The sequence below is a fragment of the Zootoca vivipara genome, chromosome 7 (assembly GCF_965207765.1).
Source record: "Zootoca vivipara chromosome 7, rZooViv2.hap1.1, whole genome shotgun sequence".
NCBI lineage: Eukaryota > Metazoa > Chordata > Lepidosauria > Squamata > Lacertidae > Zootoca > Zootoca vivipara.
Window position 1 is genome coordinate 60,429,285 of NC_142590.1, and position 13,858 is coordinate 60,443,142.

At 40.5% G+C, this 13,858-nt stretch overlaps 1 protein-coding gene across 6 annotated transcripts in view; it reads left to right on the top strand.

The window, feature by feature from the left end:
* The first annotated feature begins 355 nt into the window (after positions 1 to 355).
* CTTNBP2NL (CTTNBP2 N-terminal like) overlaps positions 356 to 13,858 on the top strand; it is a 28,316-nt gene continuing 14,813 nt past the window's right edge. The window contains exons 1-2 of one of the 6 annotated variants that reach the window (XM_035123020.3): positions 356 to 449; positions 8,946 to 9,053. In XM_035123020.3, coding sequence (XP_034978911.2) covers positions 8,955 to 9,053 — 99 coding nt within the window. In that variant the 5' untranslated portion in view covers positions 356 to 449; positions 8,946 to 8,954. Of the gene's footprint in view, positions 677 to 1,364; positions 1,703 to 3,593; positions 3,642 to 5,944; positions 6,059 to 8,292; positions 8,415 to 8,945; positions 9,054 to 13,858 lie in introns of those variants that run through there. The other 5 variants (XM_035123019.3, XM_035123022.3, XM_060277150.2 and 2 more) reach the window with 5 other exon arrangements.

Consider the following 13,858-nt stretch of genomic DNA (forward strand, 5'->3'; position numbering starts at 1 on the left):
TCTCATCAAAAATATTGGGGGGGGGGAGTAAGCCCCACCCTGCATAATCGATCACATTGACGCAGCACACGCACACCATTTGAATGGGAATGCCCATTAACGGGGGTGAGGCTCAAATATTTTATTCTGGGCGAGGGGGCCAAATGGACCTTGGCCCCTAGGACTTGGATTCTATGCCCAGTCCTGCTGCAACCCCACCCCCCACGGCTGTATGCCACAGACTCTTTCGCTTGCTGAAGCGTTGGGACAGAAAAGCTTCCACTGGTACATTTCTGCCGCACTCGGCGACTGAAGTTTTACCTGGAAGCATTTTTGAATTTGGCGCCAGAGGGTCCGTCGCTAAGGTGGTTGCTAAGGACGCCTTGGGTTCTCAGAAAGACGTCGCTACTTCCTCCTTCCTTCCTGCATTCAGGCCAGGCTGAAGAAGGCACTCCTTGCGAATCGCTCTGGTAAGGGCTGCTTTCTCCGGGTCCTCCCCTCGCTGAGCCTTTTTGCATAAGGAAGGGGAGCTCTCTGTTTCCCACCCAGAGAAGGCTGCTTGTTTCTCTCTGTGTGTTTTTCCCTCCTCCACCCGGTGAAAAGGGTGTTTGCTTTGTTTCACTCGGCCACTGATAAAGTCTTCCACCGGGAGCTTGGCTACTTCAGCGTTGTCTGCCTTCTGTGCGTTGCCTTGCATGTAAGTTTAGAGCTGCTGGCTTAGAAAAGCTTCCTTTGCGTTTAAGTTTGGAGCAGCAGGTTTGGAATGCTCTCTCTGTTTGTTTGGTTAGAGCCCACACACAGCTTATTTTTTGCTTTCTTTTAAGACTACAGCTGCCTATTTATTTTTAAAAAAATGTTCTCTCTGTGTGTTTTTTGCATTTACGTTTGGAGATGCTCGTTTATCTATTATTTATTTATTTATTTATGGCTCTGTTTTTCGTTCAACTTTAGCTCCCCCTTAACTTTTGGCCTCGTCCACTTGGCCCTCCGAGCGATGGTAATAATCTGGTGCTCTGGCAGAAAAGGTTACCCTGCCCTTGTTTTAGAACATCGGGTACTGGGGAGGGGGGGGTGCATTGAGCAAGTCCCAAAAGGAAAAGCGGGAACTTCACAGATCAGTCTGCACCTTCAAATGCAACTCATGATCAATAAAAGTTATTGCAAAAAATAACTTGTACATTTGGCAAAAATAAGTGTTTGCTTGCACAGTTGTAACAGATACTATCATGGGAAAGCACAATTACCACTATATATTGTGTGGAATGACCCTGCATGTCTGGGACTTGGGAGCTGTGTGTGTGAGAGAGAGATATTCTAAGGTTTGGTTGCCTTGTAATCCATATTTAATTTCCTAAATGAGAGGCGCTGCTGAGCAAGATTTTACTGAGAATCCTCACAATCTCAGGAGTGTAAGGATGGTCGTGGTAACTTGGTGATACAGCATGAAGCACTTTGCACATGCAGAAGCTGAGCAAGTTTTTAAAAGCATGTTTGGAATGGAAGAAAGTGTATTTATTTGTTCTAAGTGATAAAATGAGTCTTTGTATGATAGCAACGAAGAGGGGGAAATGAAAATTTCTGGTGACTGTGGGGTACTGTGACCACAAAGGTATGTTTTGGGCAGGAGCAGGTCAGATAAACCTTGTGGTCACAGACTTTTTAGAGGATTGCTGTTTGAACTGTTTGGTTTTGGATTGTTTTAGATCTGCTTGAAAACGATTTGGTAAGTATTAAAAAAGAATTGAGGGTTTTTATTTATTTTTAATGGGTGCCAGGATAGTGTTCAATAGGACTTCTTTCTGGAAACAGGTTGAGACTAGGAAAATCAAATGGCTGAAACAAAAATAGAAAGTATTTACATTGACTGCTTAAATAAAGGGCTGCTTTGGACTACTGAAACATTTGCAGTGCATGACAATTTGTTTACTATATGTCAAACTTTATTCATGACTTGGTGAAGGATTCTGGCAATCACTTTATGTTTTGATGCCCTCTCAATTAATATTATAGTGATCTTACATGTCACCTGCAGTGGTATGTAGTTTTGTATGACATTAGAGAATATTGTAAAGCGTTTCTTCCTAGAATGATTTTTTTTATTTAGAAAACCTTTCAAAGTAATGAGATTCCTAATTTAGTAATTAAAATCTGTCTTATTAGTATTTTCAAAAATCAGTATTAATGTAGGATAAGGTTCCTCGAGGTTTGCCATCACTGTAGCTTACTCTAGCCACTACCTCCAATATCTCTGCTTCTTTTAAAGTTATTGCTTTTGCATGCCACTGCTATACTGAACCTGTGTTTGTTGAAGGTGTGCTTAGTGGCCATAACGGCACTGACAGCATAAGTTAGCAGGAGTTCTAAAAGCAAACACACTGTTGTATAGGAAATTAGTTGTATGTTCTAGTTTTTTCTAAAAATGAAGATGTTATATTTCTAACAATTACTAGCAGTAAATTAATTTGGATTGGCAGGAAACAAGGACTGAGGTTCTGATTTGGATATCTTGAATAATATGATTTTAAGACTTTTAATTCCTAGGCTCATGAACAGATTTGTATGTATTTCCTTTTGACTATAATAATACAAATATGCTCCTGCAGATCTCTTTAACTGCCACCACCCAAAACTATTGCTATCATGCATTTTGTAAATTTGATAATTTGTTATCCTCACCGCTTTGGCTATTGTGCCTCTAATATTAAGCAGAAATGTTGCAGCAACTATAGTTTGTTCACGTGCAACACTACACACATGCCAGTGTGGAGGAAATGGATGTCCGTATGGCCATTCTACACATTTCAGGCAACAAACAGTGATCTGGATTATACTCAGAATTATAATTCTCAAGATCCCATAATGCATCAGACTATTCCAGGACCCACTAGTGACATAGCTTTAATGGCTTTAATGTTATCTTAGGACACCACTAGATAATCTTGTGTGTTTTTCACTTCCCCATGCCTTTTTCAGCTTTCATTGTTGCTGCTGTCTCCAGCTGGCTTACCTCAGGCAGACTAAAATGGGGATTTCCACACTGAACACCGTCTGCCTCTTTTGGAAACATGTTGTGTCAGACTGATTTTTTTTTTGTTACAGTCCTTCTGACTGAGAAATCCAAGATGTAAAGTAAGGGTGGAGGGAGGTGTGGAGGAAAGTGAGAATGAAACAATTGTTCATGTGCTTGGGAGGTAACTTTGCACAATTAATCAGAGTGCATGGCTGCCCCCTGAAGGATGGTGTATGTCTTCCTGCTCATGAAGTCCAAGTGGTCTGCCCTTGATTCAGTTCTGGGTTTCATGCCATGTCACGTAAAAGGTCCCCTTTTGTATTATTTTATTATAGATATAGAATGGTTGGGGAACACTGAGCAGTCCGTTTCCCACTCCTGGTAAAAGCTCTATTTGACTCATTTGCAAAAGTTGCATTTCACTCATTTGCTACTACTAAGAGTATGTACAAGGATGAATGCGGAAAGCCCTTGAAAGGCTAGCTTGTATCTCAGAGTAAATGTTTGGCAGTTCCTGGATTGGCCAGAATGATATCCAGTTAGAATCACCAGAATATGATATGACGTGAACTGGAAAAAAAGCTCTTTATTAGGAGGATGATTGTGAGAAATGAATTGAAGCTACTGTCTTCAATTTGGAGAACTGAAGAAGGTAAACCAGCAGTGACTTTGTATGCTACTGTAGGTTTTGTGCAGCTTTCTATAAAAATGGCTATCTCACTATATGGTCTATGAAACGAGGGTGCTGCCATTTATCTATAAAGTAGTACCTCGGGTTAAGAACTGTATTCATTCTGGAGGTCCGTTTTTAACCTGAAACTGTTCTTAACCTGAGGTACCACTTTAGCTAATGGGGCCTCCCGCTCAGGGCCAGCCCTACGGCAAGGCTGGGGGGTGCTGGGCGCCGGGCTGCCAGGGGGGCGCCGGGCTGTGCCCGCCAGACAGCCGCGCTGGGAAATGGGGCGGGGGGGGGGCGCCGGAGGGATCTTCGCACCATGGCGCCAGGGCACCAGATATGCTTAAGATGGTCCTGCTCCCGCTGCTTTGCTGTCATGTGATTTCTGTTCTCAACCTGAAGCAAAGTTATTAACCCGAGGTACTATTTCTGGGTTAGTGGAGTCTGTAACCTAAAGTGTCTGTAACCTGAGGTACCACTGTACTTTACTCAGGGTTTGTGCCTCTGATAATTTCAAGATGGCAAAAAACTTTTAAATCCTTGCTTCTGCCCATCACTTCATGCTGGATGAAGGCAAACAAGTTGAAACCTCTTCCAGTAAGACATAAGCTGTACTCAAACATTTTATCTGGAAGGTGCGTTGGAGCTCTGACCCAACCAAATGGGCTTCTCTTTGTAGAATCATAGAATTGTAGAGTTGGAAGGGACCCTGAGGATCATCTAGTCCACCCCCATGCAATGCAGGAATAGGCAGTTTTCTCATACGGGGATCGAACCTGCAATCAGCACCATGCTCTATCTATCTAGCCAACTGAGCTGTCCAAGCATTTCATTTCTGATTTAACAGGTCTTCCAGTCACAGGGAGTTTTCTAAACTTGTTCAGCTGAATGCACTTAGAAATCCTCTTAGTATGTTTGCACTAAATGCACAAATGTCTGCAGAGGAGCCCCCACACCCAAAGATGTTGGTCTTGTTTCATTCTTATGTTTGGGTGAATGTATTACCATGGCTGAAGGAGCTATGGTTTAGGGAGCAAGCTGATTTTGATAGAGGTTTTCAACCAGTTTTAGATGGGTTGCCCTCCCGTTGAAAGACCTCATTCATAGCATGTTCATTGGTGGCAAGGAGTAACTTTAATCAATTTAAGGTGTTATTAACTATTATTCCTATCATTGCTGCCCATGGGCCAAACTGTTTAGAGCTGATGGGAGTTTTCCCAAAACTTTTGAAGGGCACCATGTTGGCTACCCCTCTTCTATAAGTAAAAAAAACCCCAAACATTCACAGGGTAGTTCTGATCATATCTGTTCTGCTTCCATTGCTGAATGTGAACAGCTACATGCCAGCTGATGCTGTGAACCAGATTTGGCTTGACAAATCCAAGCAATCATTCTTTACAGCACCAGTTAGCTATTTCTGCTCTCTTTTTAGGTGCTTCCAAGTCACACAGCCTGGCCTGTGTGAGTGATATTCATGAACAGCATTTCTTTGAGAACAGCCTCCAATTCACAGGCCCCATAGATGTGACTGTTGCAACCTCTGCCTTTAATGGACAAAGTGCTGGCTTAGATCTATCACTTGGCATCATTGCTAGCTGATTCTCAGAACAGTGCTGGAAATTCACAGTACAGCAAAGAGGGAAGTGCAAGAGAACTGGGGACAGAATAAATAAAAGAACAGGCATATATTTCTGATGATGGAAAGAATGTGTATCAAGTACCTTTCGTAGCGTTGGAGTTCCGCTTCTCAATAAAAGTTCTGAAAATGCCTCTCAAAAGACAGTGGAGATTATTGTTCCATTTTAAACCTAAGCAAAGCAGTAGCGGCACTATCCAGAGTTCTGTAGAAAAAAATTAGAAATACAAAAAACTGCATCCTCACAGACATCCTATAAATGTAGAGGAACCTGTGATTTTACCATATTAGTACTTAGAAAGTACTGAATGCCTTTGCAATCACTGAGAAGTTATTTAATTGGATTTCTTGTATACCTGCAGGATGAAGCAAAAAATATCAGATTTGCACAAACAGATATTTATTTGGCTGTTGCTGAATGAATCCCTCTTCTTCTTTTTAAAAAGGGAGACCTTTATTTTAAGTAGCTATCAGTCAGCATAGAAAAATAATTATTATTTTTGTTTGGCACAAGGATACATACTTGGCTATTAGAGTTTTCCAGGTTCATTTTTCTTCATATCTTTAGTACGAGACAGAGATAAGGGGCTAGTGATTGTGGGAAAGTGATGGTTTTCCCCCTCAAATGAAGAAAATTGGATCTCTAAGATTTTACATGCAAAGTTCTGAGTTGTGAAACTTTATAGTAAGCAATTGGACCCAGCTGAAGTGTGACTTGAGATGGACAGTACATGATGTCATTGAGTGTTACTTCTAGGTAAGTGGGCATAGGATTGCTGCCTAAATAACATTTTTGGAGTCCCATTGTATACTTGGCATTCTATACCATGTAGAGTGTAAATACTTTGTGCCATAAAGCCTTTGATGTGCCACAAGGCTTTACTGATTTTTTTTCCTTATTACTAGACATGCATTGAACTGTGCTTTTAAGCTGCTGCCCTATATATTTATTTATTAACATCAATTGAATTTTCTTTTGAGGCTACTGACATCTGGGTAAACACAATCCGAGTTGTGGTTTTTAGGCTGCATTCACAGTCTACTTAAAACTTACTCAGCTTAAGGATGCTGCAACTGCAACTGCCCTAGAGTAAGTGGGTTGTGGATACTTTTTAGCAATAGGAAAAAGGAATAACTTTTTAATCTCAAAAGTATATAGATAAACTGAATTAGCGCTACACATGTAAACTTCTGTAGAGGTTGCTGTTCTTGCATATATACCACAAGGAAGTACAGTAATACATTCCACGTTACGTGAAAATGACAGCATATTCTCAGCTAGCACCTTGGGGAGTTTTTGAAGTGCTTAAAATTCCAGGGTTACTTGGATACAATGAATTTAAATGAGGTTCGTGCACAGAGGAGCCTTGTTTCAGTAACAGGTATGCGCTGTCAAAGAGTTTAAGAAGGACAGGAAATATCTTCAATAATTGCAGGGAAATGCTGGCCTCTGTTTATTGTGGTTTATGCCAAGGAAATAGCACCAGGCATCTGAGGCAAAACCTTCAAACACAGATCTTTAAAAAAGAAAAACTGCTGATACATACTGCTGTATTGAGCTGGCCTTTCAGAAACGCTGCAATCAGTGTTTATTCTGATTGGTGTATTCACAAAATAATTGTGTGCTGCTTCACTCTGGCTAGAACGTGTGCATTTCGTGGTGACATTTTAAAAATTCGAGGGTAGCACAGAACTTACTAGCAGCAGGGTGGAAGAAGAAAGTATACTACAAAAATTATGTGGTCTATGTTTCTGCAACGGATAGTGTATAGATTATAGTGTGATGTAGAAAAACTCATGAGTTCAAGAAGCAGCTTCAGTTGATGTCAGTCCTTCCCAACATGAAAATATCTGTCAGATTTTGGTTTTTTTATATTACAATCAGTGGAATATATGGTCATCTGTTTACTGCTGTTAAGTAAAACATTTCTGAACGTCAGTTACCAACCATTTGCTGCTACTTCTATCTCACAGCTTTTCTGTAGAGAAGTGCTATTTCCTGTCAAGGTTCTGAAAACTTTATGCAACTCATCAAACTCTAGATGTAAAAACCCAAGACAAAGGTGTACTACTGTTTGGAATGGTTTATTTTTAAGTATGGTAAATTGTGGTCCATCGTATTTTGCTTTATGTAGCAGTGCCTTCCTGAAGGGCCTGTTGGAGTTGCCAGGAAGTTATAGCAACAGGGCAAATGTGTGCCTGAGGGAAGGATTTCACAAAGTGATGGAAATGTGGCTGTTAACTTCAAGAACAACATATCACCTTCTCTGTTGTGTCGGTACCAATTTAGGTCTGTCTGGTCTTGTTGGAAATTATGAAAGCAGGCGTTTGTGAGTTTTCCAAAGTGTTTAAACTTCCCCTAGACAGTCAACTTGTTTATCTGCAATACTGAATGTACATGGTATGATGACTGTTGTAATGAGCATTTATGCTGGGATCAAACAGCCACAATACCACAAAGAGCCACAGTTGTGCTTTCATTTGGAGAAGAATCTCTAATGAGATCAGCAGTGTCTTTTCTCTCCCTGCCCTGCCTTTGACATCTTTAGTGTTCTGCTGAAGAACCTAAAACGGTATTTCATCTTGAGCTCCAGTATGGGACTGGTCCAATGAATGCAGTGAGAATTCAGCAGATGGCCTGGTTTCTTGCGACATATTCAGTACATTCATACATCTCTGAGCAGCTGGATCACTACTATGCCTTAAACAAATCTAAATGTGTCTTTGTTTAGATCAACATATTATAATACAAATCACTTGCAAAGTGGTAATGGATGTAGAACATTTTGCATCCAATAGTCTCTTAAGCATACAGAAACTTTGAGATAGCTGTATCATAATTTCAAGATGCTAGCTTGCTGTAATTTATTTTTTTGACTATTTGATGGAATAAAGTGAGTAGTTGGACTCAAAATGTGTAAGGAAACTGACTTTGGGTAATATGCTTTCAAGTGATTGCCATCGTTGTTGTTGTTGTTGTTGTTTAGTCGTGTCTGACTCTTCGTGACCCCATGGACCAGAGCACACCAGGCTATGCCAGCATGCCTGCCAAGAAAACTCCATGGGATTGGTATCGTAGTGACTTCTAATAGATGGGGCTTCAAATTTATTAGGTAGGATGACTCCTAGTGATTCCAGCATGAGTGAACACCTTGAAACTTTGTCAGAGAATGTCTGTATAAAGTAGGTAAGATGTGGTTTTGCCACACTCTATGTAGTATTTCAAACATTAATTTTTAAGTCTAAAATTGTAGGGCTTTAGAATGATTCTCAATGGGATATTTAGCTATATAGTCTAAATGCCGAGTATGGTTAATGAGCCCTCTCATTATCCTAGTTAAATGGGTTGTTACTTGGTTGCTAGTGCTGCTGTATTAAAAGTTGTGTTGTTCCCAGGCCATCTGGGTGTGCATATGCTTGTGAGCCCAGGGGAAACAGTGAAGGATTGCTGATTTGCAAAGTAATTTTGCTGGCCGTAAAAAAGGAGAAGTGTTGGGTGGGTGTGTTTGGTAAAGGAGCTTCCAGACTGAAACCTTGGAAACTTCAAACTTGCATGTCATAAGTTCTTTATGGCATTATAAAAGTATGCTTGCTGGTTGTTCAAAAACAGCATCTAGCTTTATGCTCTCTCTCTCTCTCTCCAGGTGTTCAAGATGAATCTGGACAAACTCAGCAAACCTGAACTATTGACACTATTTAGCATTCTTGAAGGGGAACTAGAAGCCCAAGATGTTGTCATAGAAGCCTTGAAGGTAAGCTATAAATTACTGGAAGAGCTGCTATGCAAGAGTGCTGCTGCAGGTGCTGTCCTCATTTTCCACCCATAGATAAATTGTTTGCTAGCAATGGTTTATATACTGTTCAACAGTTCAGGCTTTATTAGCAGCCTTGGACCTCAAGTGCTACGTAGCCGCGTATACATTGGCATTTCATGTCCAAATTGATGAAAGGTACAGAAAGTGCCATGGTTAAACACCTTGATTACTACAAATTCAAACACATCATTTCAAAATCAGAATTGTTCTGATTTCATCACAGAAGTATAGTGCAACTTGAAGATCTTGTTCTAACTGTCATGTTTCAGCATGTTCTTCTAAAGAAATGGCCTGGTGAACAGCAGTTGTAGGAGTCTCAACAGGCAGGAGCAGCAATACAGATATTTCCTCTGAATACCTAACTATCCCTGTTGGTTTCTATCAGTCCTCTTCTGAGGCCTCCTCTGCAGTACAATACTTGTACAGGGTTAAAGTCTGTTGCTAGGAGACATATTGGCATGATTTGGTTCTCAATAGACCTTATCCGCCTAGTATTTTAAAGTGTTTTCATTGTGTTTAATTTATGCTTACCCCTTTTTTGCATTTTTGGTTGGCAGCGATGAAAACAAGGCTTGCTTGGTAAATGTATGTATTTGCTTAACTACTTAAAGAATAAACAAGAAGAATGAACCATCACAATTTCCATTGGTGTTTTCTGCAAGGGTAAATAACAAAGCACAATTCAAAGTGTTGGTGCTGACCTTTAAAGCCCTAAACGGCCTCGGTCCAGTATACCTGAAGGAGTGTCTCCACCTCCATTGTTCAGCCTGACACTGAAGTCCAGCGTTGAGGGCCTTCTGGTGGTTCCCTCACTGAGAGAAGCGAAGTTACAGAGAACCAGGCAGATGGCCTTCTCAGTAGTTACCGAAAGTTCATAACCTGAGGTGTTCGTAAACCGAGGTACCACTGTATCTTGCACATTAGGCTGTATGAATTGAGCTGTGTGCCAGATGGAGTCACCCAGGCAAGGGCAAAATCTGTAATGAATGTTTTAGTGCTGCCTGAAAGCTAAAAGAGAGCTACTGCTACTGCTGTAAGACTGTTCCACCTCAATATCTTCTAGGGCAGGGGGTAAAAACATGTGATTGTTTAAAGGAATTTAAAGACCCAAATTTTATTGGGTGTTAATTAACACCCAATAAAAGCAACCAACTGTGCTTTTTCAGGGATCGAGTTTGCAGGAACATTTGTTGCAGCATCCGCTGCTGCTATGCTGTTAGATCCTGGGTTCTTCTGGGGCTTAGCAGCTGGAACTTTCTGCCTGCCAGCCTCATGGAATCTGTAAGCAAACAAACCCACTCGGGGAATCAAGTTGTTGAGCAAAAATAATCTCCCTTCCACTGCCTTTACGTCTCCACCTGCTGTGAATTGTTGCAGGTCCCCACATGTCTGTATCAAAATTAATTAGAAGGCATTTGAATGAGTAGTCTGGGCACTTGCTGTTGCCACAGCAAGTAGCATGATGGATCAAATCAAAACACAGATCAGCAAAACAAATATCAGTTTTGCTCAAAAGTCCCACAAATGTGGAAAGAAAGAAAACAAGATGCCATTGTTGAAAACCTGCCTAGTCGCTTTGAAACCTGTAAGTGCTCTGGCTTCTCTTAACCCACCCTGTACCCCCACTGCACACCGACCCACTGCTGTCACTGCCAGAGGTACAGGAATGTCATAGAATTAGCATAAATATTGGAAGTACTTGGCAGTTTAAACTCTCAGCCTATAACGCCTAGAAAAAGAAGGGGATTCATGCTTTTGGTGGGAAGGGATGTAAAGACATATGGAGGCAATGCCAATGCAGAAGGAAGAGGGGATGCTCTGGTTAATAATAATAATAATAATATATAATAATAATAATAATAATAATAATAATAATAATAATAATAATAATAATATATTTATACCCTGCCCATCTGCCTGGGTTTCCCCAGCCACTCTGAGCGGCTTCCAAAGGAATATTAAAAACATAATAAAACGTCAAACATTAAAAACTTCCCTAAACAGGGCTGCATTCAGATTTCTTCTAAAAGTCAGATAGTTGTTTATTTCCTTTGACATCTGATGGGAGGTCATTCCACAGGGTGGGTGCCACTACCGAGAAGGCCCTCTGCTTGTTTCCCTGTAATCTCACTTCTTCCAGTGAGGGAACAGCTCTAAGGCCCTCGGAGCCGGACCTCAGTGTCAGGGCTAAATGATGCGGATGGAAACGCTCCTTCAGGTGCATCTTCTCTTTGAGCTCCCTTTCTGCCTTTCCATTTTTTAACATAGGTAATTGATGCACATATGGCAACTGTAGTCTATAGACTACATACTTGGCTGTCTGAGTTGCACCTGAGTTGACTCTGCATCTTGTTCCAAACAGAACAAGGAAGGGAGATAAGTAATTCTCCTTTCCTGTTCCACATATTAGGAAGAGGAAAATCAGGTGCTTCCTGCTTATCCTGCTCTGGATACTGAGGGATAAAAGCTGAATGTATGCACAAACATTTTATTTTTAAAGCAAACCTGTTTGAATAAAACCATTTAATAAAGCTGTCTTCTCTCTTTTCTCTTGGGGGAGATTCAGATATGAATTCCAGTTCCAGGTTTTTCATGTAGTATAAACTGATTTCATTTCTGCAAAATATGTGCAATACTTCCTCAGCAGACAATGATTTCTGGTTCTGTCTGAGCTGGCTGTCTTTAAAATAAAAAAGGACCCTTTATCCTTCTTTCACTTGGCTTCTTCCTCTTTTTTATTCTTCCTCTTTATTATTAATTTAGAAAACATCTGAAGGCAGCCCTGTTTAGGGAAGTTTTTAATGTGTGACATTTTAATGTATATTTAATCTTTGTTAGAAGCCACCCAGAGTGGCTAGGGAAACCCTATTATTATTATTATTATTATTATTATTATTATTATTATTATTTTGTTTCCTCATGCTTTTTATTTACCACTTTCTTACTACTGATTCTGAGGAATGAATCCAGTATTTTAGTGACTTTATTAAAGCTTTATCTAGTATATGCAAGCAAAACCAATGTGTCTTCCCATTTGGTAATTTTGGGAAAGGAAGGAAATGGGCCTCTTTCTGCAGCCAACTATGGGGAAGTCCATGTGCTCATCGTTTTCAAAATCTGTGCGAAGATACTACTTCTAATCGCAAATGACACTGGCTTTTATCCAACAGAAGCCTGTGAAATGACTTCTGAGGAAGGGGAATTTCCTGCCCCCATTGCTGCAGCCCTCAGAATCCCCTGATAAGTGTCTCCTGAGGGTGTTGTTCTTTTAGGTGAATTGCTGATCCATCTTTACAGACTAAATAAGAACTCCCATTCTAACACTTTAGGATAAGATTTGGCATTTCGTACCGACTTATGTATATGGTTATTCATCAATGCTAGCTAAGAACAAAAGGAGTTGTTCACCTGCTACGCGTGTATGAGAAATTCAGTTTGCATTTAAAGGTGAAACTTACCTAGGACACTTTTCTTATCAAGATGCAAATTAAAACAGACATCCTTTGAAATTTGCACTTCTCTGAATTTTGCAATGCTGTTCTCCTACCCAGTAGAACTGTGTGCAAAAATGCATAAATTAGGGAAAACAACATTAAAATGAATTACATTTCGGAAAACCGCTTTGCAAAAATGTGTTTAAGTAAAATTACATACAAATAAGTGAATATTAGTAGAAATTCAGTGACGAATTTTCAACAACTTTTTAAATTAAAACAAAAACAAAACCTGACATGGATATGTGAAGAACTGAACTTGTGGTTGAAAACATGAGAGAAACCAGAACTGACAGATTCACCCATCCCTGCCACCTGCACTAACTTGAAGAATAAGCTGAGCATTATGCTTTCTCAAGTAGCAAACTATACAAATACTGCAAGATAATGAAAATTGCTCATTTAAATTGAAGCTCATTTGGGAGAAACCTATCTTGTTTTACTTCACCTTTGTGATTTAATTCCTGCATCATTGCAAAAAATTTTGCACATGAATTTAATTACTGTTTGTCTAAGATGAAGAATTTACACAAAGAGAGAGAAAGAGAACTATTTCAAGCTATATAGTGTTTGAAAGATGTACGTTCCAAGGAAATGGACAAAAATAATTGAAATAGTACACAGTGGGATAGCTGAACTTTTAACGGATGGTATAGGAAAGAGGAAAATTGGTGAGAGTAACATTAGCCTTTCAGCCTTGAGGAACAGTCTTAATTGTGTAACAAGATTATCTGCCTGGTGGAGGCTGGACCCGACACCTCCCGGCTCAGCTGGCCGGTTCGTGCCACGGTGGTCACAGCAGATGGAGGCTCTGGGCATGGCGTTGCTTCAGCATGGCATGGTGGAGGCGGGCGAGGGCGGCGAGCTGATTCCAGGAGGTGCCACATCCAGCCTCCGCCTCTTCCCTGGCGCCCTCGAGAACTTGGCGCCCCGTGCCACTAGCCTCTATGGTTAAGATGCCCCTGCCCCTGTATCGCAAATACTGTTTATTAATTTATACCATCCAGGAACAGGCCCTGGTACCCTAGATCTATGACACTACTAATATAGAACTTGAGAAGGGGAGAGAATTAATGGCAGCAGCTCAGAATTTGTTATGGGAGCCAGAAACCTTCAGAGGAGATCTGTGGTAAGCAATACAATTTAGAAATCTTCCCCGTAAAATGTAAACCTATTTTTTGCTATTAAAGGCTCCATTTACCTGGGTAGTAGGTTCATGGTAATCTAAAGTCATTGGGTGCAAATTTC